General features: G+C 59.2%; 1 protein-coding gene across 9 annotated transcripts in view; it reads left to right on the top strand.

Moving 5' to 3' along the window:
• The window catches only part of SEMA4D (semaphorin 4D), a 110832-nt gene that overhangs the window by 70961 nt on the left and 13481 nt on the right, over positions 1–26390 (top strand). For 6 of the 9 annotated variants that reach the window (XM_036260730.1, XM_036260727.1, XM_036260731.1 and 3 more), the window contains 14 exons: positions 4564–4910; positions 6744–6889; positions 9017–9079; positions 10808–10906; positions 11744–11837; positions 12361–12474; positions 13347–13498; positions 14450–14625; positions 14698–14854; positions 16778–17000; positions 17991–18106; positions 22265–22437; positions 22517–22560; positions 23591–25793. In XM_036260730.1, the coding sequence (XP_036116623.1) occupies positions 4805–4910; positions 6744–6889; positions 9017–9079; positions 10808–10906; positions 11744–11837; positions 12361–12474; positions 13347–13498; positions 14450–14625; positions 14698–14854; positions 16778–17000; positions 17991–18106; positions 22265–22437; positions 22517–22560; positions 23591–24498 (2571 nt within the window). In that variant the 5' untranslated portion in view covers positions 4564–4804 and the 3' untranslated portion in view covers positions 24499–25793. Of the gene's footprint in view, positions 1–3443; positions 3527–4563; positions 4911–6123; positions 6221–6743; positions 6890–9016; positions 9080–10807; positions 10907–11743; positions 11838–12360; positions 12475–13346; positions 13499–14449; positions 14626–14697; positions 14855–16777; positions 17001–17990; positions 18107–22264; positions 22438–22516; positions 22561–23590; positions 25794–26013; positions 26224–26390 lie in introns of those variants that run through there. The other 3 variants (XM_036260733.1, XM_036260734.1, XM_036260735.1) reach the window with 3 other exon arrangements.

Raw genomic sequence — 26390 nt, 5'->3', positions numbered from 1 at the left:
CTCGGTTGGGTCTGCAGAATGGAACTGTTATCAAAAACTAAACTATGTAACATCAATAAACTTAAAAATAAGGGTGAAAGTAAACCTACACAACCCTACTTCCCTGTGGGGCGCATGCTGTGCTCTCGGGGCCCCGCCCGTCTGTTCAGTGACATCATGTGGGGAGCAGGCAGCAGCGCTCACCCCAGAAATCGGTGCCCTGCCCAACAGGACACGCCCACCCGCCCAGCCCCCCCCCAGCCGGCTGTCAGAGTTCCCGGCTGGCTGGTTGGCTCAGCTGTGCGCTGTCTCATTTCTGAGATTGGCTGGTGTCCTCCTGGGCTGTCCTGGCCCCACTTGCGCCCTTGTGCTTGGTGTCCTTTTGGAGTTTCTTTTCCCGGGTTGAGGAGAGAGTGGAGATAAGTCTCCGCCGTGGACTCCAGGTTGCAGAGGGAGGGTCCCGTCTCCGGGTCTGGATCTTAAACCCCGCCCGAACCAGGCTGCAGCACGCTTCCCGGGCTGTCCCAGGGGGGTGACTTCGGTCCGGGACCTCGGTCAGAATTTGTTCGATCACCGGGCCCCTGCAGACCATGCTCCTCCAACTGAGACAGCTCCGTGAGGGTGCTTGAGGGGAGAGGAGACACCCCGGGGGCCTCACGTCTGCGCCCCGTAGCCAGAAGGGTGCTGGGCTGTGGGCACAGGTGCTCAGAAAGGACCTCTCCGAGCTGGTGTGTTTTTGTTTTTAAATAAAATGTATTTATTTACTTATTATCCTCACCTGAGGATACATTTATTGACGTCAGAGAGAGAGGAAGGGAGACAGAGGGAGAGAGACACATGGACGTGAGAGAGACATGGACCTTTTGCCTCCCGCACGCGCTCCAACCCGGGATTACACCTGCACCCCAGGTATGTACCCTGATCCGGGCTCAAACCCACAGCTTTTTGGTATACGGATGGTGCTCCAACCAACTGAGCCGCTCAGCCAGTGCTAAACAAACTTTATTTGTAAGAGCGGTTTCAGATTCACGAGGAAATTGAAGAGAACGGACAAGGAGTTCCAGGTGCCCCCCGCCGTCCCCGCAGGCACGGCCGCCCGGTCTCAGCCCCACTCCAGAGCGCTGCCGGTCCGCTGAGCTGCGCCCGTGCCTCCCTCCTGGTGCCACGGATCTCTCTACAGCCGACTGGCCGCAGTCATGGGAACCTTGCCTGTGTGGGAGCTGGGGGGGCTTTGGGGAGCCCCTGGCACTTCCTGATGGGTCACACCGAAGGCAGTCCCCTGTGAGCTCGGAACGGACGCACGTGGAAGTGCTCAGAGGCAGCGGCCTTGCCTGGGGTCGAGCCCCATGTCCACACGGGGCAGGACAGGAAGGTGGTGCGGTGGGACGTGGGAGCGGTTGAGCGGAAGGGGGACCCAGGTCGCCCCCTGGGGTCTAACCCAAGCGAGAAGCAGTTCACACGGGGGAGGGTGCACGCTGATCTAGGTCAGGCACGTTCTTCCGGCTGCTACTGTTCTTGGCTAATTGTATTTATTACAGGGAGGTTGTATCTGGGTAGAATTGTATCTGACTACTGCTAACAAAAATCTGAAAAACAGTCATTTAAAGGGATTCATATCCAGGCCAGTGTGGCTCCGTGGTTGAGCGTCGACCCTGCACCAAGAGGTCGCTGGTTCGATTCCCGGTCAGGGCACATGCCCAGGTTGTGGGCCTGAACCCCAGTGGGGGGCGTGCAGGAGGCAGCCAGTCGATGTTCTCTCTCATCAGTGTTTCTGTCCCTTTCTCCCTCTTCCTTCCTCTCTCTCTCTAAAATGAATAAAGAAAAAAATTTTAAAAATAAATAAAGGAATTCATAGTTTATTAGAAACTCTGGGGTAAGCAGGTGTCAAGTCTCCAGTGTGTGGCGGCCAATGTCTGTGAATTTCCACTTGGCGGTTCTTCGCATGAGACCCTGTCTTCACACTGACGAGGTGGCCGCCACCGCCTCGGAGCTCCAGGCGGGAGCAGAGGCTGCGCGCAGAGCTGAGCCAGCCCGCTCTGAAGAGCCTTCCTGGAGTCCCTGCCTCATAACATCTCTTCGGGCAGTTTGGCCCCAGTGGCCCCCAGGACACAGAGGGGTGTGGGGAGCTGGCCACACGGCCATGCCAGGGAAAGTGAGGATTCTGTCAGGGAGCGTGAAGGGACGAGGATTCTGGGGCGGACACGAGCGTGCTGTGCCTAGGCAGCAAGAATGGGAGCCGGGGGAAGGGGTAGGAGGCTGTGCAGAGGTGAGGCTGGGAGGTGAGCGCCAGGAGATGCCAGGAAGGACCTAGAACCCCCAGTGCTCAGCGTCACCCTCAGGCAGCTCCTCGCTGGGACCCGTGCCCTGCGGCTGTGTGGAGTCTGCAGAGCGTTCAGGCCGCCAGACACCCAGGCGTGTTTAACAGGCGGGGCCCCTTGGTAGCACAGCACAGCCTGAGAGACCTGGCCTGGCCACCCGCCTGGCTTCCCAGGGGAGGGCAGGAGAGCGGGGTCCCCGCCCAAGGCCAGGGGCCAAGGGTGTCGTGTCTCTCCAGTGGGGAATACTTCTGAGAGCCCCTCTGTCGAGAGGGGCCACGCCCCGAGGCAGCCCATCTCCTTCCAGGAGCATCTGGTTGCAGCAGAGTTCGGGGTCCGCTGTTGCTGCGGGGCGTGTCTCGGTCCCCAGAGCAGGCCGGGCCTGCAGACCGGCGCCCGTCTGTAAATGGCTGTGTGGGCACTCAGCCATGCCTTCCCTTGGCGGACTCCAGTAGCTGGGATGGCACCACGGGGCTTGAAAAGCTGACAGTAATGCCTCTCCGGCTCTGTGGGAACGGGCTCCGCCTCCACCCAGTACATGCCAGTCCCTGGAGAAAGCGAGGAACTGGGTGCCCCTCGACTTCGGGGTGACAGTCAGTCTGGATGGAGAGCAGGTGCCCGGTGGATGGGGGCCTGGCCAGGTGGGCCTCCGGGCCTGGAAGGGGTGGTGCTGGGTGAGGACGGCAGGGAGCCCATGAGGCCCAGTGGTGCCCAGTGTCACCGAGTGGCAAAGTCCCTGTGAGTTCTTCCTTTATGATGTGGAGCTGGGCAGTGGTGGCGCCCCAAGCACACATATATAAATAAAGAAAATAAAAGTAAAGGAGACCCTATTAAACCCAGAGGGCCGCCGAGGACTAGCATACTGCCTGCTGGGCTTTGGGGGCCAGACAAGGACATTGGGGGCACAAGAGGAGATGCAAAAGGTGGGATGAGGAAACGACCCTGGAGGGCTTCCCGGAGGCAGTGACTTAACTAGGTAAACAGGAAGCCAGAACTTCTCCCTGACTCTCTGGGAGGTTCGAGTTGGCCTGATGTGTTGGAGAGTGGGGTGGGGGAGGCAGGCAGCTGGGCAGGTTCTGGTGTGTGCGGTGGGGGGCTCAGTGGTGGAGGGAATGAAGAAGGCTGCCCTTGGGTGTCGCTGAGGCGCGGTGGAGTCAGGGGTCTATCGGTGATGGAGTGAGGGGAAGGTCACCAAAGGAGCCTGGGTGTCAGTTGGACGGATAGACCTAGAGGTGGGCTTGGTGGGGGTGGGAGGAAGAGAGGGGATGGATGGCCAACTCAGGGGCCTCTGGGGTGGGTGGGTGGAGGTCCTGGGGGAGGAGGGCTGTCTTGAAGCGGAGGCTGAGCACCGTGGACCCCATGGAGCCTCCGGGGCACAGCGTGTCTGCACAGTGTAGGTAGGCTCGCTGCGACTTCGTGGTGCTCCCCACCCATGCTGGGCAAGGGCCCTGGCTCTGCTCAGCCGGCGTGTCCATTGGAGCTTCTTCCTGAGAGGTCAGAAGACTTCCTGTCTGAGCCTCGCCGGGATCCTGCGGGCCCTGGGTCGGGGCGGACCCGGGATGGAGTGCCTGGTTTCGGACCTGGAACCGCTACCTGCAGCTCATTGCGGGGGCCATGCAGGTGGCGCTGGGGCAGGCGGAGCGTGGCGCCAGGAGGCCTGGGCACCCCCAGCCCCAGTTTCTGTCCTCAGCACAGGCCTGTGCTTCCAGTGACAGAGCCATGACCACTGTGCACACAGGCTGGAGGGACGGGCCGTGGGGTCCTGTCCCCTGCAGGAGGTCAGCCTCTCCCACGAGGCAAGGTCATGTGTGTGCATGTGTGTGCATATGCACATGTACACGTGTGCGCGAGTGCACACTCACGCATCTCAGCCTCTTGCGTCCCCTGCTCTCACTCGTGCCGTCTTCCTTGATACGCAGTAGGGATTCTGGAAGCCGACGTCTCCAAGGGAACTGAAACTCTGCTCTGTTCCTTTCCATCTGGTTAACAGCTGGGCAGCCAGGTGGATGTTTGTCCCCCATTCTGGGTCCCTCTGTCTGTCCTGGTGGCCTCAGGGGCGGGAAGCACTGACTCCTGTAACTCGGGCTTTGCTCCAGGGCGTCCAGGTGCGTGTCTGCCCCCTGGGAGCCCCCTCGTCCCGCCGGCCTGTGCCTCTAAGCAGACGGCCCGCTGGGCTGGGGGAGGGCAGAGCTGTGGAGGGTGCTGACAGACAGACAGTGGGCAGTGTTGCCACGTCCTGACGGCAGCCCGCCTTTGTGCTCTCTTCCAGGGCTTCCCCGGAGGCTGGGAAAGAAGCGAACCGCTCAGGAACAGGCCCGGGGCCTGCGCCACTGCCGTGACGAGAACCACCCCCACAACTGAGAGATGTGGGTCCTCGGGGGCCACGGCTCCCACCAGCGCCAGGCCGTGCTGCGGGTCCGAGCCCTGGGGCTCTGAACGACCCCCCCGGACCCTTGCCGTGGCCTCGCTGCCCACAGGCATTTGCTGCTGAAGCCCCTGCTGCGGCCCCGATGAGGATGTGTGTCCCCGCTGGGGGGCTGCTCGCGGCCCTCACCGTGGTGCTCGGGGCAGCGGTGGCCTTCGCGCCCGTACCTAGGATCACCTGGGAGCACAGAGGTGAGGGACAAGCGCCAGGTGCTGAGGGGTCTGCTCTGGTGCTGATGCGTGTGTGCCGTTGGCAGCTGGCTCTGTGCCCCTGGCACCTGTGAGCAGGCGGGCGGCCTGCACCGCCGTGTCCAGGGAGACGCTTTGGTGACTGGAAACACTCCCGGGCTTGTGAAGGGCCCGCTGATCTGCTCGGTTAGGGCCTGAAAGGAAGCCCACCTCCCTGCCTGGGGAGGCCTGGTGCCCGCTGGCCGGGCCCCAACCACACTGTGTCCCGTTTTGAGGACATTCGCTGTGCCGCTGAGCTTCAGGCCAGTGGCTCCCGTTTGCTGTTCATCAGTTTCGTTTGTATTTATTTCCTCTCCTGGGAGCTGTGTCTCGGGACTGGGAACCCACTTTCCGGGCCCAGTGGCCCTGGGCGAGGGGAGCCTGCAGGGCCGGTGTCCATCAGAGCTCCGGGCAGCAGGTGCTGTTAGACCTTTGTCCCTGTGCCTCAGTCTGCGGCACACTGCTCAGATGAGCAGGAGACGAGAACTAGCCCGAGTGAAAGCTGCGCTTGGTGATCCTCGAAAGCCAAGGTCGAAATGCTCACACTGATGCTGGACGGTGGGAAAGAAGCAGCAGCCCTGGCCGGTTTGGCTCAGCAGTTAGAGCATCGGCCTGGGCCCCAAGGGGCATGTACCTTGGTTGCACTTCGTCCCCGCCCTGGTCGGGGTTGTGCGGGAGGCAACCAGTCGGTGTGTCTCTCACGTCGATGTTTTTTCTCTCTCTCTCTCTCCCTATCTGAAGAGAAATGGAAAAATATCCTCAGGTGACGATTTTTAAAAAAGAGAGAGATGCTGAATAAATAAATTTTTTAAAAAGTAATAATAAAAATAAAAAGGAGAAACAGCTCTCAAGGAAGCAATGCTGATATATTCATATTGCCTTTCATTGCTAAGCATTGATTTCTGGGTCTTAAAGAGCTGTTGATCAATTAAGCACCTAGTAAGGGAAAAAGGTCGCTTCTTTCTCTGTTTTGTAAGTGTGTTGGTTATCCCTGAAAATGCTCGGGTTAAGACAGTGGTGCTCAACCTGTGGGTCGCGACCTCTTTGGGGTCGAATGACCCTTTCACAGGGGTCGCCTAAGACCATCGGAAAACACATATTTCCAGTGGTCTTAGGAACCGAGACACCATCCTCTCTCCGTCTCCAGGCGGGTCCGCCCACATGCAGACACGCCCATGTACAACATGAGGACCTGTGTTAGAGGGTCCCTGCGTTAGGAAGACTGAGAACCACTGGGTTAAGGGACATAGTCATTGAAATCGATTTTGTGAAAGGTACAACTTTTCTTTCCCGAATAAGAAAATAGGTGAATTCTGTACGCACCTCAACTATGGCTGATTCATAGACACGGGTTTGGGAGGAGCTGGGAGCAGCAGCTTGAGGTGTCTGGCCTGCGGTCTCCTGGGAGGTCACAGGGTCATGCTGCCCGGTGGTTATGCTGCTGTAGGGCCACCTCCTAGGAATTCACACACTTAGAGGTCATGCTCCTAGGAGGTCATGCTGCCCAGAGACCACGCTGGGTGCAGGGTTTTGAACTCTGGGCTGGAGGGACAGAAAGGGGAGTCAGACCACAGCACTGTCAAGCGCGTGACCCTGGGGCCTCATGGGTCCCCTGCGCTTGGGGCTGCCTCAGCGGGTGGGCCCCGCCCCGAGGAGCCTGAGCTCCGGCCCTGGTGGGGGCTGGCCGCGTGGATCCACACCCGGCCCCGGCAGCAGGACTGTGCACAGGTGAGAACAGGTGCTCAGGGCGTGTCCGGCTCAGCAGCACCTAATTCACTCCCACCCCTCTTTCCCCAGAGGTGCCGCTGGTGCGGTTCCACCAGCCGGGCATCTTCAACTACTCGGCCTTGCTGCTGAGCGAGGACCAGGACACCCTGTACGTGGGCGCCCGGGAGGCCGTGTTTGCTGTGAGTGCACTTGACATCTCCCGGCAGCAGCACGAGGTAGGCCCGAGCCCCCGCCCCCGCCTCGCCGCACGCCGGGCTCTTCCCCAGTGGGCCTCGAAGATGCCCCATGTCTGAAGAGCAACCCCCTCTCCTGTCCCCAAAGCCCCACCTCGGGTGTCCCCTGGCAGCCTCACCCAGGGACCACCCTCTTTTCAGCTTGGGTTTTTTAAGTTATTATTATGGACAATCTCGAGGGTACACAGGAGGAGAGGGACTGAGTGCAGGCAGGGGTGGCCCCTCGTCCTCCCCCGTGTCCCCACCCCCTACTCCCCCCACATGGCTTGGAAGCAAAACTCAGACACACTGTCTTCATCTCTCAGTGTGCCCCTGGGCATCGCGTGAAGGAAAGGACCCCTTTTTTCCAAAAGACTGTTATCACATCCAAAAAATTAGTGTTCTTGAATCATCAGCGTTCAGGTTTCACAGTCTCTCTCCTACGTGAAGAGTGTGAATCCAGTGGAATCGGGCCATCGGTGACCCCGGGCACTCTGCCCTTCGAGTCCCCATTTCCGGGAGCTGCCCTGTGTTTCCGGCGGGAGAGCCACGCTGAGGGCCGGTCAGCCCCCGGCCACCAAGGCAGATGCTCCCTCCTGGCCCTTGGCCATTGCGGTCTGGAGCCACGTGGTCTCGGGTTTTGAAATGGGACTTTCCGAATGTTTCCTTCTCCATTTGTGAGCCGGAAATAGCCTTCAGGGGGCGAATGTCGCTGGCTATTCATGCCTGTCTGAAGGGAGGCAGTGAGTTTCGACTGATTTTGTACTATGAGCGTGGACTCCTGGATTTAAATCACCTGAAGCCCTCGATCCATTTGCATTCACTCAGGTCCTCCTGTGATGCCCCAACTGTCCCCTCGCTGACCCCTGGCAGCCTCTCCTGGGCTTGTGAGGCCTGAGTGGTCGGTGTCGCTTTCTCTGTCTCTGAAATCAAGGTGGTCCAGGCTCATCTTCTCCTCTTAGCATTTTATGCCCCAGGCCCCTTATGTTCTGTTTGGTTTTGTCTTCATCTCCAGAGTCTAGCATAGTACCAGTTTCTGTTTGACGCGTAGATAAATGAGCTCCTGGTCATTACCCTTTGCAAATAAAGGACATGTGTGACCTCGTGGGTGTTCGGTCAGAGCTGGTCGTTGCTCTGAATGGCCTTGCTGCAGCCCCTTGGGTGAGGGAGAGGCTTCCGGGCCCCCTCTGTGTAAAGAGAAGAGAAAGTGAAAGGCACGGCCAGGCTTCTGCAAAGGCCGTGTGCGCGATCCAGGGCCTGTCCCGGTATGTCATGGTCCCGTGTAGATGAGGGTGAAGTACCTGCATTTTAGTTTCTGGAGGAAGTTGCTGTTTCGGGACTTGATTCTGCTTTCATGTGTCCTGATGGGGACTTTGTGTCCCTGAAAACACACTGTGCTGCGGCCATGCCTGCTGTTCAGGCCGCGGAGCCGTTAGTGTGGGGTGCTCAATGGCGGGATCCGTCCCCGCCGCCCAGAGCCTGTGTGCTTGGCCTCCGACCGGACGCTGACTGGCCGTCTGGGTGGAGCATACCTGCTTGGCGCCAGTCCCGGGTAGCACGTGGGCAGTGGACAGCTCAGGAAGGAGGGGCAGGGAGTGGAGGCCCTCGGCCCGCGGTCCTGTGGCCTGTGGCTTTCCATCCTCTGGGGGGCGAGGGGCCCGCCGGCCTGCCGGTCCTGCTCAGGGGTCCACCCGGTGCTCGACCTGCGCCTGTCCTTCAGAGTCGCGGCTGCTGCGTGTAAAATCCGCAGAACCACGGCCACCTGTGCTGAGCGGAGGTGCAGGCCAAGGCTCCCGCTCCGGACGTGAGTCACTCTTGAATGGAGTGAAGAAGCCCACTTTGATGTTTGGAAGCACCTACAGCTCCGCTCTCTGGCAGTTTAGTTTTTGCTGCTGTTTGCAGTGAGTAACGGGGATCTGGGAGGTCCTTCCAGGCCCCTGACTTTGAGACGAGGAGCCCCTAGAGGCTCCGCTGGCCTCAGCGTCTGCCCCCTCGCCTGGCTTTGCAGGCTCGGCCTCTCGGGAGATGTCTGCTCACGCCACCGTGTGCTTCGTAAACGGAACGTTCCTCTGCCAGGGTCTGCTTTCCGAAGGGGGCTGTGCACTCAGTGGGCTCTTGTTCCCCCGACAGGCATATTGGAAGGTCTCAGAAGATAAACAGGCAAAATGCGCGGAAAAGGGGAAATCAAAACAGGTAATTTCTTTTGCGAGCTGCAGACAGCACACAGGTAATACCTCGCGGCTTGCGTCGTCTGAACCCCGCTCCTTGTGGGCGCCACCTGGGCATCTGTTAGGTCTCCCGTGAGGTGCCTACTCTGTGTTCCCACTCCGACGGTGAGATTGGGCCCCTCACGGAAAGACTCACACATCGTAGGCATCTTAAAAATACTTTTAAAAGTTTAACTGGCCTGGCTGGTGTGGCTCAGTGGTGGAGCATCGACCCAGCCACCAAGCGGTCGCCGGTTCGAGTCCCGGTCAGGGCACACGCCCAGGCTGTGGGCCCGATCCCCAGTGGGGGCATGCAGGAGGCGGCCAATCCATGTTCTCTCTCAATGTTTTTATCTCTCCCTCTCCCTTCCTCTCTCTCTAAAAAAATCAATAAAGTAAAAAAATGTTTTAATAAAGTGTAATTGAATTGAATCTATTCAAATGGTCTATAACTTAGACTGGAAAACGATTCCTGGATTTTCGGCAACACTCATCCCTTGAGAATCTGCCCCATCTCCTGGAGGTACCGGGCCCCTCAGTGTTCTGGCCATGCGGGGAGCACTGGGCTGGGTGTCGGCATGGGGCTGCGTGGAGGGCTGGGCTGAGGATCCATCTCCCTCCGGAGCTCTGGGTTACCCCCACCCACTGGACAGCCGGCCCTGCCCCCAGCTGGTGCTGGGCAGACGTCAGCGTCTTGATTACACAGCTACCTTATGTAAAGTTCAGTAGTTGTTGGCTATTTTCAAAACAAAACTTTTTTCAAAAGGACAAGTACCTTTTTTTTTTTGGCTAGACTTTTTTTAGCAAAATGCTAAATACTGTAACTAAAGTCACTGAATCTAAAGTTACTAGGAGATGAGGGAAAATGCAGCCTCCGATGTAATAACAGCTGTCCTCAGGAGCGGTCTCCAAGCTAAATCAGGGCGGAGCTTTGCCGGCCGCGCTGAGGCTGTGCGGCGGGGCCTCCCCGCTCTTGTGGGAGAGTGGGGACCACTTCCAGCCAGATTACAAACTGCTCCTGAGTGGGGTAATTTCAGATGCTAGCACATATAATCCAAGTACATTTCAGTCTAAAATAGCCAGTGGGTGTTTAAGTGGTACCTGGTTTTCCTGCAGGCCTTTCTGATGTGCAGCCAGGCTCCTCTGGGCTGGGCGGGCTGGGCACAGCTGACCCCCAAGCACTGTTTCCAGTGTCACGCATTGGGGCAGGGAAGTGGGGTCCCCCAGAGAGGAGGCCCCGGGGAACTGCACAGCACGCACCTCCGCAGGTCTGGCAACAAGGCACGGTCAGCGCGTTCAGAGTTTGAACGCTTTTTCTGTGGTAGGAGGGTGAGGTTTGAGGTCAGCTTTCGTTGCTTTAGCGGCCAGCACATCTTTTCTGGGAATAGATTAGTGGCTGCAGTGAAACCCGTTTGGCACCTGACAGCCAGCCTGTGGACATTGCAGGCGCAGCGCTCGGCGGGCTGCACACTGAGGTCCGCCTGGGGCAGGGGGGTCTCTGAGCCTGCTGCCCTGTGGCGCAGGGCGGGCGGTGCCGGACGGAGCACCCGGCGGGCAGCACAGGGCCTAGTCAGCGCGGAGCTGCTCCTCAGAGAGCCGATGTTGGCACACGCTCTGCTGGTGCCGAGCTCGGGAGCGAGCAAGGTCACCAGTGGGTGTGGAGGGCATTGCCTGGGGGCTGGTGCTGGTTAACCTGCATTTTTCTTCCTTATAGACTGAATGTCTCAACTACATCCGAGTGCTGCAGCCACTCAGCGCTACTGCCCTGTACGTGTGCGGGACCAATGCCTTCCAGCCAGCCTGTGACCACCTGGTAAGGCCGGGCCCTCCCCTGGTTGGTGTGGAAGTGGCATGGGGCCCCCGGCAGGCCTCAGGTGGTCCCCAGTCTGCACAGCAGAAGGCTATTCTAACTGGCAGCGTGTGAGGAGGGGCAGCTCAGGCCCACTGTCAGCCTCCTTTAGACTCCATGTCTTGTCTGCAGACGATCATGATTGAGGACAGGGTGTGGGCAGGACTCAGGGACCCTGGCCCTGGTCACAGCAGCCGTGGGGGGACCTCTGGGGAGTGCACTGTTGATAGAAGGAGGCCCTGACGTGCCCTGATCCAGCGTCTTGCCATGTTTGTGTTTTGTGAGGGAGGCCTGGCTGTGGCACAGGTCTGGTCAAGTGGAAAAGGCAGGACTTGAAGACTAGAGGGCTGCCGTCTCCCTCTCACAGACGAAAGCTGGGGTGTCAAGATCTGGATAGCTCTCGAGGGTGTCAGAACCAGTCTCGGGGTACGGCGCCCAGACCTGGGACCCCTCTGCCAGTTGCACATGTGTTCTTCCCTTGATGCCCATGACCTGTGAGTCTAAAGTTAGTGCTGGGCCCAGCCGGTTGGCTCAGTGGTTGAGCGTCGACCCATGAACCTGGAGGTCGCTGGTTCGATTTCCGGTCAGGGCACATGCCCAGGTTGTGGGCCCGATCCCCAGTGGGGGGCATGCAGGAGGCGGCCAGTCGATGTTCTCTCTCATCGATGTTTCTGTCTCCCTTCCTCTGTCTCTAAAAATCAATGAAGAAAATAAAATGTTAATAAAGTGAGTGCTGCAACAGACGCGTTATGACGACGAAATGCAGGCATTGGATGATACTTTCTTTTCACTCAATTGTAGAACCTGACATCGTTTCGGTTTCTGGGGAAAAATGAAGATGGCAAAGGAAGGTGTCCCTTTGACCCTGCACAGAGCTACACGTCTGTCATGGTCGGTGAGTCCAGGTCCGGGGTGCTGTCACTGTCGCGGTGCCGGCCCCTCCTCCATAGCCCCCTGCTTCCCTCTGCAGTCCCTGCCCCCAGGGCATGTGTGCCCCTGCTTAGGCCCTGGCATGAGCTTCTGAATTCACTGCTCAAAGGAGAGCCAGCCCCACCCCGCCCACAACTACCTGCAGGAGAGGTGGTTTCATACCCATCGTCCCCTGGTCCAGGGAGCCTTCGCTGGCTCCCGTGCCGAGGGGGCTTGTGGCTGAGCCCAGGGCCTCTTGCACCCACTGTCATGCTAATTTCCTGAAGGGGGAATTATTCGCTCCTGTTAATTATTACCCCTGATTCTCATAAAACACCGGTTAACAAGCAGCATGAGATGCTCCATGTCAAAGAAACGAACAGAGAGGCGTGGCGCTGAGGCAGGTGGCGGTCTGTGTCTGGGCGGGCTCGTGTCAGGGTAACAGGAAGGGGCTGAGCGTCCTCCCCAGCTGGTGCTGACGCCCTTCTCTTTCCTCATGGGCCCCGAAGATGGGGAGCTTTATTCCGGGACGTCCTATAACTTTTTGGGAAGCGAGCCCATCATCTCCCGAAACTCTTCCCACAGTCCTCTGAGAACGGAGTACGCGATACCTTGGCTCAACGGTAAGAAGCGGGGGTGTCCCGGAAGGAGCGTGTCTGCGCGGATGGCCTCTGCGGGTGGCCTCCTGGCGGGGTTGCCCCACAGTGCTCTATTTCCAGAACATGTTTCTGGCTCGACCTCGTGGCCCTGGGTGCTAGTCGGCTGGGGCACAGGCAGCTTCCGGGGCCCCCTGTGTCCCTTCCCACCAAGCTTCCAAGGCCACCTTCACCCCCCGGATGATCGCTCTGGGAGGTTTCCACAGAGTCTGTCTGATGGTCGGTGGGAGCGCAGACTGTCACATGGGTGTGTGGTGGTCTCGTTGCTTTCGGACAGCATGTGTCCACATCACATTCACGGTGCAGCTGGCTTGAGGCCACTCAGACGAGACTTTCCTCGTGGGCGTCGCCAGCCGGCCTGGGCTCGGAAGCCTCCAGGACTGTCGGCTGGCCTCGCCGAGGCTGGCGACCTGAGGGGCAGCGGGTCCCTCCTCTGTGTGGGGCAGCTGGGCACCCAGAGCATCGGGGCCTGGATCTGGGGGTCAGCAGTTTGCTCGAGGCCTGTGCACACGTGCTGGCGTGTCTCTGGGCGGCGGGACCTGGCTCTCCCGGCCCCGGCTGCCTGCCAGTTGGGAGGCCCGTCCTTGGGTTCTGGGGTGGACCAGGAGAGTGCTTCAGAACCACACCCAGGGCACCCCTGGGCTGAGGAGGGCACGATGGGCACCGTGATCACCCCTGGACCCTGCAGTTTGGGGCATGTGTCTTGCGTCTTGCAGGGAAGGTGTACGGGGACATGCCTGGTCCCTCCGTATGCGCAGGGATGTGCCCGGGACCTTCTGCATGTGCAGGGGCGCCCAGGCTCCTCAGGGTGGGGGGTCACCAGTGCCTCTTGCCCGCAGAGCCCAGCTTCGTGCATGCCGCTGTCATCCGGGAGAGCCCCGAGAGCCCCGAGGGCGGGGACGACAGGGTCTACTTCTTCTTCACGGAGGTGTCCGTGGAGTACGAGTTCGTCCTCAAGTTGATGATCCCTCGTGTAGCAAGGGTGTGCAAGGTGAGGCCACTTCCCCGCGTCCCTTCCCCCGTGCCTGTGGGGACAGCACCTCGCCAGGTCCCACACTCCCCCAGAAGGTCAGTTTACCTACCACACTGTCCCTCAGTGCCACAGAGGTCCGTGTGGCCGGTCCTTCCTCCTCGGGAGACTGGAGGACTTTGGCACCCCCGAGTGACCGGTGATTGGCTTCCTGTCCTCAGGAGGTCTGCCTTGGACACACGTTCCTCAGACCTCGCCTGGGTTACAGAAGGTTACTTCTGTTCACCACATTAACCAAACTCTGGTGTCGTTGGATTTCACCACTCCAGTGTAAAGACAGGGAGGGGGTCATTTCTTTTGTGTCCAAAATAGGTATGGGTGCGTCAGTTTCATATCCCTCAGCCCGATATTTCTCAGTTTCTGTACTTCTCTCCAGACCAAGTCACGGCTGATGGGTTCCATGACTGTCACGGAAAAGTGTGTGTGGAGACCCTGGCAGGGCCAAAGCGTGTTAGCAGGAAACTAGTGGGGTGGGAAGGAAGTGACGATCTTCTCTCCTGTAGGAATGTCTTTGGGGAAGACCAGACCGCACACATTGGCCTCAGACAGGCTGGCCCCCGGCTCCGTGGGTCACTCATGGGCAGGCCATGAGCCTGGAAACGCACAGGCCACAGGGCAGAGCCACAACAGTGCAAGGACACCACTGTGAAGTGGAACGTGGGCAGAGTCCGACCCTTGTTCTAGCTGCCGTGGTGGCTTTTGTCAGCGGGGTCTCGTTGGTTCGATTTTGTTTCACGCACGGTCCGAGCGGCAGGGAAGGAGCAGGCGTCACGTAGCTGTCTGCAGCCGGCTCGCTTTTTCAGCCGTGGCTTCATTTCATTCAGGCAGAGCTGCTCTGGGCCCAAGCACCCAGCTTGTCTCCTGTACCCAGGAGTCTGCCCTTGTCCTACCACGAGCATCTTTGCTTTTCAGGGGGACCAGGGCGGGCTGAGGACCTTACAGAAGAAGTGGACGTCCTTCCTGAAGGCCAGGCTCATCTGCGCCAGGCCGGACAGCAACCTCGTCTTCAACGTGCTGCGGGCTGTCTTCGTCCTCAGGTCCCCAGGCCTGAAGGAGCCCGTGTTCTACGGGGTCTTCACCCCACAGCTGTGAGTCCCGGGGCGGTCGGGTGTTCTGCCCACCCCCACCCTGCAGGCAGTCACATGGTCCTCCCTCCCTAGGAACAACGTGGGCCTGTCAGCCGTGTGCGCGTACAACCTGTCCACGGCCGAGGCGGTCTTCTCCCGAGGGAAGTACATGCAGAGCGCCACGGTGGAGCAGTCCCACACCAAGTGGGTGCGCTACAACGGGGCGGTGCCCGCACCTAGGCCCGGGGCGGTGAGTGAGGGCCGGGGCTGCGGGACCTGCCATGCTGGGCCCCTGGGCCATGCGGTGTGTCTGTCACAGGCAGCGGGCCTCTCCCGGGGCTGGGAGGGCGACAGGCACTCTGTGCCCGTCCTGTGCTCCGACGCTGGGATGTTGCGCAACCGCTGCTGGAATCAAGCCCCAGCAGGAGTCTCTTCTGGCCGGCGCGGTGCTTTCTGGAATTGACATTACATCATATTAGATCTGTTTCGTTTTCTGTTTCCTGTTGAGAAGGACACGATTTCTTGGCAAAGACATGAGCTGTAGTCTCCATTCATTAATATGAACCACACTTTGTCTCTTTCTTCAAAAAAAATTTTTTTCTTTATTAATTTTAGAGAGAGAGGAAGGGAGAGGGAGCAAGAGATAGAAAGATCTGTGAGAGAGAACATCGACAGGCCGCCTCCTGCACGCCCCCCACTGGGGATTGGGCCCACAGCCTGGGCATGTGCCCTGACCGGGAATCAAACCGGTGACCTCTTGGTGCAGGGTCGACGCTCCACCACTGAGCCACACCAGCTGAGCCACACTTTATCTCTTGAGTGAATTTTATGTAGAAATCAGTTTCCAGGCCAACTCATGTGTTGGTCAATTTGAATGTGTCCTCATTCTGTGCCCGGGGCAGCGGGCTGGGACCTGAGGGGTGGCCTGGTGCCCGGGGCTTGCCCCGGGCTGTCTTCCCTCCAGTCTCCGGTGACTGTTTCTTCTGTGTGTGTTGTTAGGCGGAACGTGTTCACTTGGGGTCTGGAGTTGTGCACATCAGGAGCCGGGACAGAAGAAGGAGTTCTTCATGCTCTTGACCTTTGTGCCGTTAGGACTGGACAGTTTTCAGTGATTTGTGTTGTTGTTGTTAATCCTAACCCAAGGATATTTTTTTTCCATTAATTTTTAGAGAGTGAATGGGAGGAAGGGAGGAAGTGGGAGAAAGAGACATATCGATTGGTTGCCTCCTGAATGCACCCCAACAGGAGCTGGGGATCGAACCTGCAGCCCAGCTACATTCCCTTGTTCAGGAATTGAACCACAGCCCTCCGGAACTTGGGCCAACACTCTAACCTGAGCACACCGGCCAGGGCTAGTGATTTTTTTCTACCAGTCTTCTCTTCTTATGGGAGTAATACATATTTATTTTTGTATTTCAAAAGCTTCATACTTTTTTTATTTATAAATAGATAAGAATTAGTCCAGCGGGTGTGGCTCAGTGGTTGAGCGTGACACATGCCCCAAGAGGTCACCAGTTCGATTCCTGGTCAGGGCACATGCCCAGGTTGTGGGCCTGATCCTCAGTCGGGGCGTGCAGGAGGCAGCCAGTCGATGTTCTCTCTCATCGATGTTTCTCTCTCTCTCCCTTCCTCTCTCTCTAAAATCAATAAAGAAAAAAAATTTTTTTAAATAGAATTATCTCACCGACTGTGTCATGAAACATCATTGTATCTTACGGATGAAAAGACAGTTGCATTTTTAGCTGCTCTTTGACTATCTTCAGAGTCCCGGTAGAGCCAGCTTGGTTTTTCCCCTTTTTCAAGAAATGCTCTGCCCTGGCCGGTTTGGCTCAGCGGTTGGAGGGTTGGCCTGCGGTCTATAGAGACCCGGGTTCGGTTCCCGCTAAGGGCATGTGCTTCGGCTGCAGTTTGTCCCCGGCCCTGGTCAGGTCGTGCGGGTGGCAGCCACTCGGTGTGTCCCTTTCACGTCGATGTTTCTCTCTCTCTCTTCCTCTCTTTCCCTCTCACTCTATCTGAACAAAATATCGAAAAATGTCCTCGGGTGAGGATAAAAAAAAAAAAAAAAAAGAAATGCTCTGTGGAACCGGGGTTTTGCGCCTCCCAAAGCCCGGCTTGGGGCAGAGCGTGCGGGCCGTTCATCCGTGCCGTTGACGGCTCTGGTCTCTCCCCACAGTGCATCAACCGCGAGGCGCGGGCGGCCAACTTCTCCAGCTCCCTCAGTCTGCCTGACAAGACGCTGCAGTTTGTCAAAGACCACCCCCTGATGGATGACTCGGTGACCCCACTGGACAACAGGCCCAGGCTAGTCAAAAGCGGTGTGAACTACACACAGATTGCGGTAGACCGGACCCAGGCCCTGGATGGGACTGTCTACGACGTCATGTTCATCAGCACCGGTGGGTCCCGGGCCTGGGCAATCACCTCGGTAAACCCAGCTGACCTGGGCGGGTGGAGCTGGGCAGTTGTGTTCTGAGAAGTCTCCACACCTGAGTGGCTTCAGATCTCTGTGCCCATCAGACCACCTGGGGCGCTGGGTGGACATGCGAGTCCTGGCCCAGATCTGGAAATTCGGGTCTGGTAAGTCTGGGTTGGTGCCAGGAGCCAGCCGACAGCTGGGAGCGGGCAGGGGCACCTCCCTCCGGCCTGCCCTGGCCTGCAGTGGGAGTCCTGCCTCCCGGAAGCCCACGGGTTAGGAAACATGTTTCTGGAATGGGTGTCCGTGGCCAGGTGCGGCAGCTGGGTGCCAAGGTCACCCTGTGTGCTTTCCAGCCTCCGCGCAGCAGGAAGGGCCCTGCCCCCACCTGCCGGGCCGCAGGATGGCCCCCAGGGGACTGGTGGAGCCCCAGAACCACTGTAGGTTGGTCTTACCACAGAGCCGGCTGAGCTGATAAGGGTGTGGTGTTGACACTGAGATACTAGTTTATTCAGGAAACACCGGGTAACTGATGGTGCTTGATTTCTGTTGTTTATTTTGCTGTGGCCTCTTCTCCATTTCTGATGCAAAATGCCACCTATGTCCATGTCTTACGCAAGGAAGGAGTAGTGAGGAGGAAGGGCAAGTTTTTGTTTGTTTTTATCCTCACCTGAGGACATTTTTGCATTTATCTTCAGATAGAGCAGGAGGGAGAGAGGGGGGAAGAGAGAGAGAGAAACATCAATGTGAGAGAGACACATTGACTGGTTTCACCCACACAACCCAACCGGGGCCAGGGACCAACTGCAACCGAGATACGTGCCCTTAGCGGGAACCGAACCCAGGTGTCTGTGGCCCGCGGGCCGATGAGCACACCGGCCAGGGCAGGAAGGACGACTGTTGACAGCTCTGGGCGATGGGGCAGTGCCATCCTCTCCTGCCAGGCGGCCGCTGACCTGAGCTCACCTTGCAGACCGGGGCGCCCTGCACAAAGCCGTCAGCCTGGACAACGACGTCCATATCATCGAGGAGACTCAGCTCTTCCAGGACTTGGAGCCCGTGCAGACCCTGCTGCTGTCTTCCAAGAAGGTAGCGCTGCCGTGCAGCTGGGTGGGGTGCAGCTGTGGCCGCGGCGCTGCAGCCGGGAGGCTCCCTCATCCGCCTAGCCCCGAGGAGCCACCTTTGGGCTCTTACAGAAAGTCCTGTGCTCCGTGGGGTTTGGGGCAGAGGGCAGGCAGTCTGGGAAGATGTAACTTTCTCCTGCAAGTCGGCAGGACCGCACTGAGTTACGACGACCACACTTCCCCTGCCCTGAGCTTGGCGAGGGGGAGGCCCCGTCAGTAGTGCGCTGCTTCCTGGCTCTGGCACCGCGCCCGCCCCTTCCGCAAGGCGCTAACCCTGCGTAAGGCCAGCAGACCTCTCTGTAAAGGTCCTCGACCATGAGGCTCAGGGCCCCTGTCCCCTGCTCCGCCGGCAGCACAGGCTCGGCCTGTCTGCCCCTTGCCAAGCCTCAGTTACGGGCACTGAACCTGCCGGGCGTGACATTTTCATTTCATGTCACAAAGACTCCTGTGCGTGTTCGTCAATTAAAAATGCAAAATCTGCTATGAGCAGTGGAACAGCGAGGGGGCTGGACTTGCCCCGCGGGCAGCGGGACGGCTCCTGGCGTCCATCCACCACGGCCTGGGGCGCAGGCGCCCGTTTGATAGCTGGGTGGAGCATGCGTGTGGGGCAGAGTGCAGGCTGAGCCCCAGGTCGCCTGGTCCCACCCCTGAGCGTGGGAGCCTGAGCAGCTGGTCCTGCCTCGTTTCCCCATCTGTACAGTGGGCACAGCAGAGTGCGTGCAGGAGGGGCTGCCTTGTCCCCCCTGTGACGATGGCGGAAGACCTCACTTGTGGGTACCCCCGCCGTGCCCCCTGAGCTGATGGGCTCTGGGGCCTTGGCAGTGCCAGCGTTAATGCTAGAACCTGGAGGTGGCCCACGTCCCTCCCCGTTGGCTGGCTGTGGGCCCACCCAGCACGCGGCCTCTCCCAGCCTGTTTCCGAGCCTGGACCCTTGGACCCGGCCGTTGTCCGAGGCTGCTGTTGCTGAGCCTTTCGGTTTGACCTGGTGCATTCCCGAGTGGCCATCCCTGTCCAGGCACTGAGGGAGCTCCCCAGCCCCTCAACCCTCCTGCCCGGCCCAGGCCCACTGCAGCCCCTCCTCCCTCAGCTCCACACGGGGCCCCTGGCACTGTAGAAGGAGCCCCGGAAGCCCTTCCGGCGGCCACCACGTTGCTCGGGTGTGGGGTGGCAGGCTGGAGACGCCGAGTCGTGAATGTTCGTTAGAACGAAGGCCGGGCCCCAGTGCAGACGGGCAGCGAGGACGCAGCCCTGTCTGCTCTGCGGTGTCCTCCAGGGACCCAGGCTGGCCCTGCCGTCCTGAGTCCAAGGCTCCTGGGGCACTTGGAGAGAAGGGGGCAGGGGCAGGTGTGGGTGGTTACGGGTCAGTCCTGTGCTTCATGCCTTGAGCCCGGACTCATGGCCACGCCCAGAGTGGGAGCTGGCCACGCAGGAAGCCTGGCCCGCCGGGGAGTGGTTTTCCTGCCTCTGCACTGGGGCGGCACCTGCGTGCCGTGGCCCCCTCGCCTTCTCCACAGGCTGGTGGGCTCAGGGAGGGCTTGCCAGCAGGAAGTGGGTGTTTGCGGGTAGAAAGAGCCCCCCGTGCTCCCCGCCAACGAGGCCTTCCTTGCCGGGCACGCCTGGCCCTGGGGCAGAAAGCTGCCACAGCTGCTGTGGGCACGGACGACAGCCCGCTTCTTGTCGCTGCTCCCTCTGCCCACCAGCAAGGGCATCTGGTCTCTGTTGTGATAAATACACACCACACAGAAATTGCCATTTTTACTTTGTAAATGTACACTGCAGTGACATCAAGTACGTTCACGTTGTCCCGCAGCCGTCACCACATCCGTCCTCAGAACTTCTCATCTTGAAATCCAAAAACCTGTCTCCATTGAATACCAACGCCCCGGTCCCCTGACCCTCCTCACTCTGCGGCCCATCTCTGAGTTTGACTCTTCCAGGGACCTCGTGTGAGTGGAGTCATGTATCCGTCCTTTTGTGACGGACTTTGCTCAGCATAAGGCTCAGGTTCACTCAGATTGGAGCATGTGTCAGAATTTCCTTTTTTTTCTTTAAATTTTTTTTTTCCTTTATTGATTTTAAAGAGAGGGGAAGGGACAGGGAGAGAGAGAAACATTGCTGAGAGAGAACATCAGTTGGCTGCCTCCTGCATGATCCCACTGGGGATCAGGCCCCCAACCTGGGCATGTGTCCTGAATGGGAATCGAACCAGTGACCTGTTGGTGCAGGGTCGACACTCAACCACTGAGCCACACCAGCCGGACAGAATTTCCTTTTTAAGACTGAATGATCCTCCACTGTGCGGATGGAGCACTTTTTGTTTGGTCATCCACGGACGGACACGGGGCTGCTCCCCGCCAGGCCTCGTGGACAGTGGTGCTGTGATCATACATGCAGGTGTCTGTTGGGCCCCTGCTGCCGGAGCTTTGGGGAACCCACGGCGAGCGTGCTGCACAGCCGTCTGGAGCTCACAGAGCGGCTGTGTCTCGTGTTCACGGGACACCCTTTGGGAGTGACAGCCGGCAAAGGACAGAAGACACCTTAACCAGCTCCTTCAGCTCTGGGTCGTACGTGGCCCCTGTGCAGAGACCGAGCCCTGACTGTGAGCCCTGTGCTGTGGTCGAGGAGTCACCAGAGGAGCTGGGGCCCTGGGGGTCGGGGAGAGGGCCAGCCATGCTCTCAGCAAACCTCAGACGCTGGGCAATCCCTCGTCAGGAAGGTCTTTTTCACCTTTAACATGTTTTCTTGTGAAGACATTTTAAATTCAAGGAGGGGTGTGGGAGGCAGTGCAGGGAGTCCCCGCAGGCCCTCACCAGCACAGCCCGGCTAACGGGGGCTCTGTGGCCCCCCCGGGCCCAGCGCTGGTTGCCCGCATTCCTGCAGTGTCATTTCGGGCTCCAGGACCACATGTCGGGGTGCTCCTTGGGTCACTCTTTCTGTGCCGAGGGCCCATACCTTTGCTAGGTCCTGGTGGCCTGTGAAGTTGCCCCCTTGGTCTTCTGCCCCAGGACACGTTTTCATCTGTGGTTCCCTGGCCGGCCCACAGCGCCCTCAGTCCCCAACCAGTGGCCTGTGGCCTCTTCTGCCCAGGTCTCTACTGGCGGGCACGCGGGCACTGGCCTGGCGTTCTCTGCTGCCTGTCCTGCAGTTTGAGTGTGTTGCGGAGGGGACCGTCCCTGTCTCTTGGCCCTGGTCGCTCGTGGTGGGTCTGTGACCTTGGGTGCATCGCAGGCCCAGACATCTGGGGCCACACCAGGGACTTGCGCTCTAGCCAGACTCTGAAGTTCATTCAGACCTGGCGTCTGAGGGGAACAGCTGTTGTGTCTCATCTGAGTCTAAATACTCAGTGCTGTGTAAACTTGGCGTCCTCTGGGGCTAACCAGGCAGACAGCCCCCGAACTGCAAGCCCTGGGGGTGTGGGGTGGACTCGTCTGGGGCCTCGTCCCGGCCAGGCTCAGTGAGGACACCAGCCAGTCCCGACGGCCTGTGCGCCAGGCCCTGCCAGCAGCGGGCACTGGAACGGGTGGTCAGGGGGGGGGCATCCCAAACCGAGCGTTCAGCGCGCCGAGGAGCCCGCCTCGCTCTGCGTCTGAATGCAGACACGTGACAGGCAGAGGCCTCGTGGCTGCTTTTATTTTGTTCACCAGCGTTGTGATTCCTCGCCAGCCACCTGCATTTGCCCTCCAAGCTCTGGGCGTCTGGGTTCAGACGCTTGGGACACAGCTCTCCACACCCCAGTGCCCACGCTGGGCTCTGAGGTTGTGGCCTTGGGGAGGACTGTGGTGAGGCCTGGCGAGTCTGGCTGATGGTCTGCTCCCAGGGCGCTGAACGGGCTCAGAGATGTGCTGTGCTGGGGGTCGGGGTGCGGGGGTGCCTGGACTGGAGGGAGGGGGCCAGGCCGAGGCCCAGTGCCTTCTGAATTAGCACGTTCTGCTCGAACGGTGCGCTGCTCACTTCGTCACAGGCCGCACCGGATTCGTCCGGAGCAGGACCTGCCTGGCCCAGTTCTGAGCGAGGGGCTCCCCTCCAGGAAGCACTGCTGCCCCTGCGGGTGGAGGAGAAGCCCCTGGCACCGTCACGTGCTGGCTGCCCTGGGCCCACCGGTCTCGTCTGTTTACACCCTCAGGGCAGAAGGTTCATCTATGCGGGCTCCAACTCGGGCGTGGTCCAGGCTCCCGTGGCCTTCTGTGGGAAGCACAGCACCTGTGAGGACTGCGTGTTGGCCCGGGACCCCTACTGTGCCTGGAGCTCGGCCACGGGGGCCTGCGTGGCCCTGCACCAGACCGACAGCCCCAGCAGGTACCCAGCGGGGAGGCACATGCTCTGCCCGCCCCTCCCCATGAGGGGCACATGCGTACTCTGTGCCCATGTTTTGCAGGGGTCTGATCCAGGACATGAGTGGGGATGCGTCCACCTGCCCCGGTAAGTTGCTCGTTCCCTCGCTCCCTCCAAGAACGGCTGGTCTTGTAACCATTTCGTGATGCTTGGGTGCCGTGGCATTTCACACCTTCTTTCTTTCCACTCAGAACAGAGGTCAGGTATCTCTTGGCCGACCGCCTGACCTTTCTCTGAACCTTTTGTTGCAGAAAAGGATGTTTGAAGCCACACAGGTCTATCTGTTACTGGGAAGCACTCTCTGCCCAACTGTAGTGTCCGCCCTGGAGACACATCTCTCCCCTTAGCTCGGGCTTGTCCACCAAACCTGCACCTCGGGACCCAGGAAGGGTCAGTCCTCCAGCAGTCAGGTCGAGGCTCAGGTGGCGTCCCCTGGGTGACCCCTGCCTGCTGGGGGGCCAGGTGTGTCCTGACTCCCGCCCTAGAGTCCCCAAGCTGACAGCCGTCGTCAGTGGAGACAAATGGAGGAGGAGGGCACCGCCAGGCTGTGTGCGGTGGCCGCTGGCGGAGCGTGTCGTGTGGGACTCCGAGTGCAGCCGTCCACACGCTCACCTGCGGGCGCTCAGCCTCCCCCACACGTGTTCTCCCGGGATGCCGGGTGTGGACCGGGAGTTCTGCCCAGACGTGCTTCCGGGTTCTTTGTCCCCATGGGCTGCCGTCCAGGGCTCTTCTTTGCTTTTTGCTCCTGCATGTCTGTCTCCTTAGCTGTTCTGGAAGATCCCGCGTTGCTCCTGTGGGGGAACTCTGTGTCCTCTTGTGCGCACTGATCGATTTTTTTTTCTTTACTGATTTAGAGAGAGAGGAAGGGAGAGGGAGAGAGAGATAGAAACATCAATGAGAGAGAACATCGGTTGGCCGCCTCCTGCACTCCCCCCACTGGGGATCGGGCCCACAACCTGGGCACGTGCCCTGACCGGGAATTGAACCGACGACCTCTTGGTGCAGGGTCGACGCTCAACCACTGAGCCACACCGCCCGGGCTGTTGACCTGTTTTTGAAAGAAACTAAGTAGCAAGCGGGGTTGTTGACACTGTGCACGTTTATTTTGATGTTCCAGATAAAATTAAGGAAAGTTATCGGCAGCATTTTTTCAAGCACGGCAGCACAGCGGAACTCAAATGCCCCCAAAAGTCCAACCTGGCGCGAGTGGCCTGGAAGTTCCAGGACAGGGAGCTCCAGGCCGAGAGCCCCAAGTACGGCCTGGTGGGGAGGAGGAACCTGCTCATCTTCAACCTGTCGGACGGAGACAGCGGGGTGTACCAGTGCCTGTCGGAGGAGAGGGTCAGGAACAAGACGGTCTTGCAGGTGGTGGCCAAGCACGTGCTTGAGGTCAAGATGGTTCCACGGACCCCGGGGGCCTTCTCCTCCCCAGCCACGCGGACGGAAGGTGGCAGGATCACCCCGGAGGTGTCGGCAGGGCCCGTCCAGGGCTCCTCTCCGCGGACCCCGGCAGTGCGGCTCACCACGCCTTCCAGCCTGGCGCCCACCAGCACATCCTGCGAACCAAAGATTGTCATCAACACTGTCCCCCAGGTCCAGTCGGAGAAGACCCTGTACCTCAAGTCTAGTGACAACCGCCTCCTGATGTCCCTCTTCCTCTTCTTCTTTGTCCTCTGCCTCTGCCTCTTCTCCTACAACTGTTACAAGGGCTACCTGCCCGGGCAGTGCCTGCGGCTTCGCTCCGCCATGCTGCTGGGGAAGAAGCAGCCCGCCTCGGACTTCTCCGACTGCGAGCCGAGTGTGAAGGAGACGCTGGTGGAGCAGGGCAGCTTCTCCCAGCAGAACGGAGGGCAGCCCAGGCCGGCCCTGGACACCGGCTACGAGACGGAGCAGGACACCACGGCCAGCAGAGCGCCCACCGACAGGGAGGACTCGCAGCGGATGGACGAGCTCCCGGCCAGGGACAGGCCTTTCGACGTCAAGTGTGAGCTGAAGTTCGCGGACTCGGATGCGGATGGGGACTGAGGCGTCGCCCACGGGGAGGCCTTTGTGTTCCCGTGCAGTAACCTCGTCCCGTGCCGCGCAGGTAGCCCATTCTCCGCAGACCTCAGTCTCGTGTCTTTTCTCTTGGGTAGAACTCTCGTGACTTGGTTTCTCTTTGTCCTTTCGGAAAACGGCGAACATGGCTCCCGGGCTCCGTGGGCCGGTTGGAGCACCGCGAGGCGCTGGCGGGCAGGGGGCCGTCCACCGGCCTGGCCTGGAGCAGGCGCACCTTGAGCGCCAGGCAGGAAGCAGCCACTGAAAGATAGTTTCATTCCAATTGGAAACAATGTTTTTAGTTTATCAGATTGGTAACTTGTCGCCTGTGGTCCGATTGGCAGGAAGCTTTCTTCCACGTGATGACTGTTCAGGATGTCGCTGTAATTGTGTTGAAGTGTTAGGCCATTTATTTTTTTAAGTTCCTAAAGCAGATGTTTTAATATGTCGAAGATGTTACGTCTCCTCGGTGTTGTTGTACGTGAGGATACGATGTGGCTTACGTTGCTGAAGATTCTCAGGGATAAACTTACTTTGCTGAATGCGTTCTTTCTGCTTTTAGACATGCAGACAAAGCGGTCTCTTGAGCACACTGACTTTTTAAAAATTTGATTCCTTAAGGGAAAGCGTCCTTTTTAGATTTTCTTTCTCATTTTAACTCTTGAAGAGAAGAAAACCCTGCCCGGTGTCCCGTGACCATCGGGCAGGGTTTTGAGAAGGGACAGTGGCCCTGGGTAGAGCTGGGCTGGCCCAGAGCCGCGAGGATGAGCGTTTCACAATCTGTTGCTCATGGTCACTGTCTGCATGGTCTGGTCATCTGAACATCTCCTCCTTTTTGCTTCCATTTCATACCTCCTACCCACCCAGACTTTCCACTTGGCAGACCTGAGCCGTCACAGCTGGAAGAGAGCGGGGAGGGACTGGCTTGTGTGCACAGCCACCCCACAGCGCCGTGGCACACTGCCGTGGCACACCGCTGTGGCACACTGCCGTGGCACACCGCCTGGCCTGGCACGGTCTCACAGGTGTGATGGCTGTGCCGTGGAACGTGGCCATCCTCACAGTCCACCTCTCGCTGTCCAAACGCCCACATGAGAATATTTTCCGTGGCAAAGAGCAATAAACTGGAGTTTTGTGTGCCTGTGTGGACAGTCTCATCTTCCGGCATGATAGGATTCGACTGTTTCGGTGTAAACATTTGTGTTTTATAAGATTTACTTTGTTTTTATTTTTCTACTTTGAATTGTATACATTCGGAAAGTAATCAAATAAACAAGCTTATATCCTGATGTGGGCCCGTGCTTTGCTGGGGCCGTGGGGCCTCCCTCTGGAAGTGCGATTGTTGGGGGGCGGTCTCCTGTCGCCTCCACACGCGGCCCGGGCAGGCCCAGGGCGGCTCTGGGTCCCTTTCTTCTCCTGAACTTGCTCCCTTCTCTGCATGCCGTGTGTTTCTGAAGACCTCTGCCTCAGTGCCCTCTCTCTTTTCTGTCCTCTGTCTCGCAGCCTCATCTCCTATGCCCTTCCCTCCTCCGGGGTCCTCCTCCCTGTCCTGTCTGGTCCCCGACTCATCCTCCTCTCCCCGAAGCCCCTGGCTGGCCCCGGGCTCTCGGCCTGATGGCCGCCCTCGGGTCACCTTGCTGCCGCCCTTCCTCAAGGACCAGGCCCAGCACGTGCATGCCCTGGGGACCTTCCACCTCTTCTGCCAGGCCACAGGTGAGCGGGACACCGTCCAGGTGCGGGGTGGGGCGGGCCTCCTCCCCCAATACTGCCTTCCCGGCTGCATCCTTCAGCGATCGGGGTCGGCCCGTAGCTACTTCTCTGGACAGCCGGGCCAACCAGCTTCTCCCGCACGGCTACCTGTTAGCTGTTCTGGCCTGTGC

The sequence above is a fragment of the Molossus molossus genome, unplaced genomic scaffold (assembly GCF_014108415.1).
Source record: "Molossus molossus isolate mMolMol1 unplaced genomic scaffold, mMolMol1.p scaffold_m16_p_14, whole genome shotgun sequence".
Lineage (NCBI taxonomy): Eukaryota > Metazoa > Chordata > Mammalia > Chiroptera > Molossidae > Molossus > Molossus molossus.
Note: the sequence above shows the minus strand (reverse complement) of the source record. Positions and strands in the feature narration are given on the sequence as shown.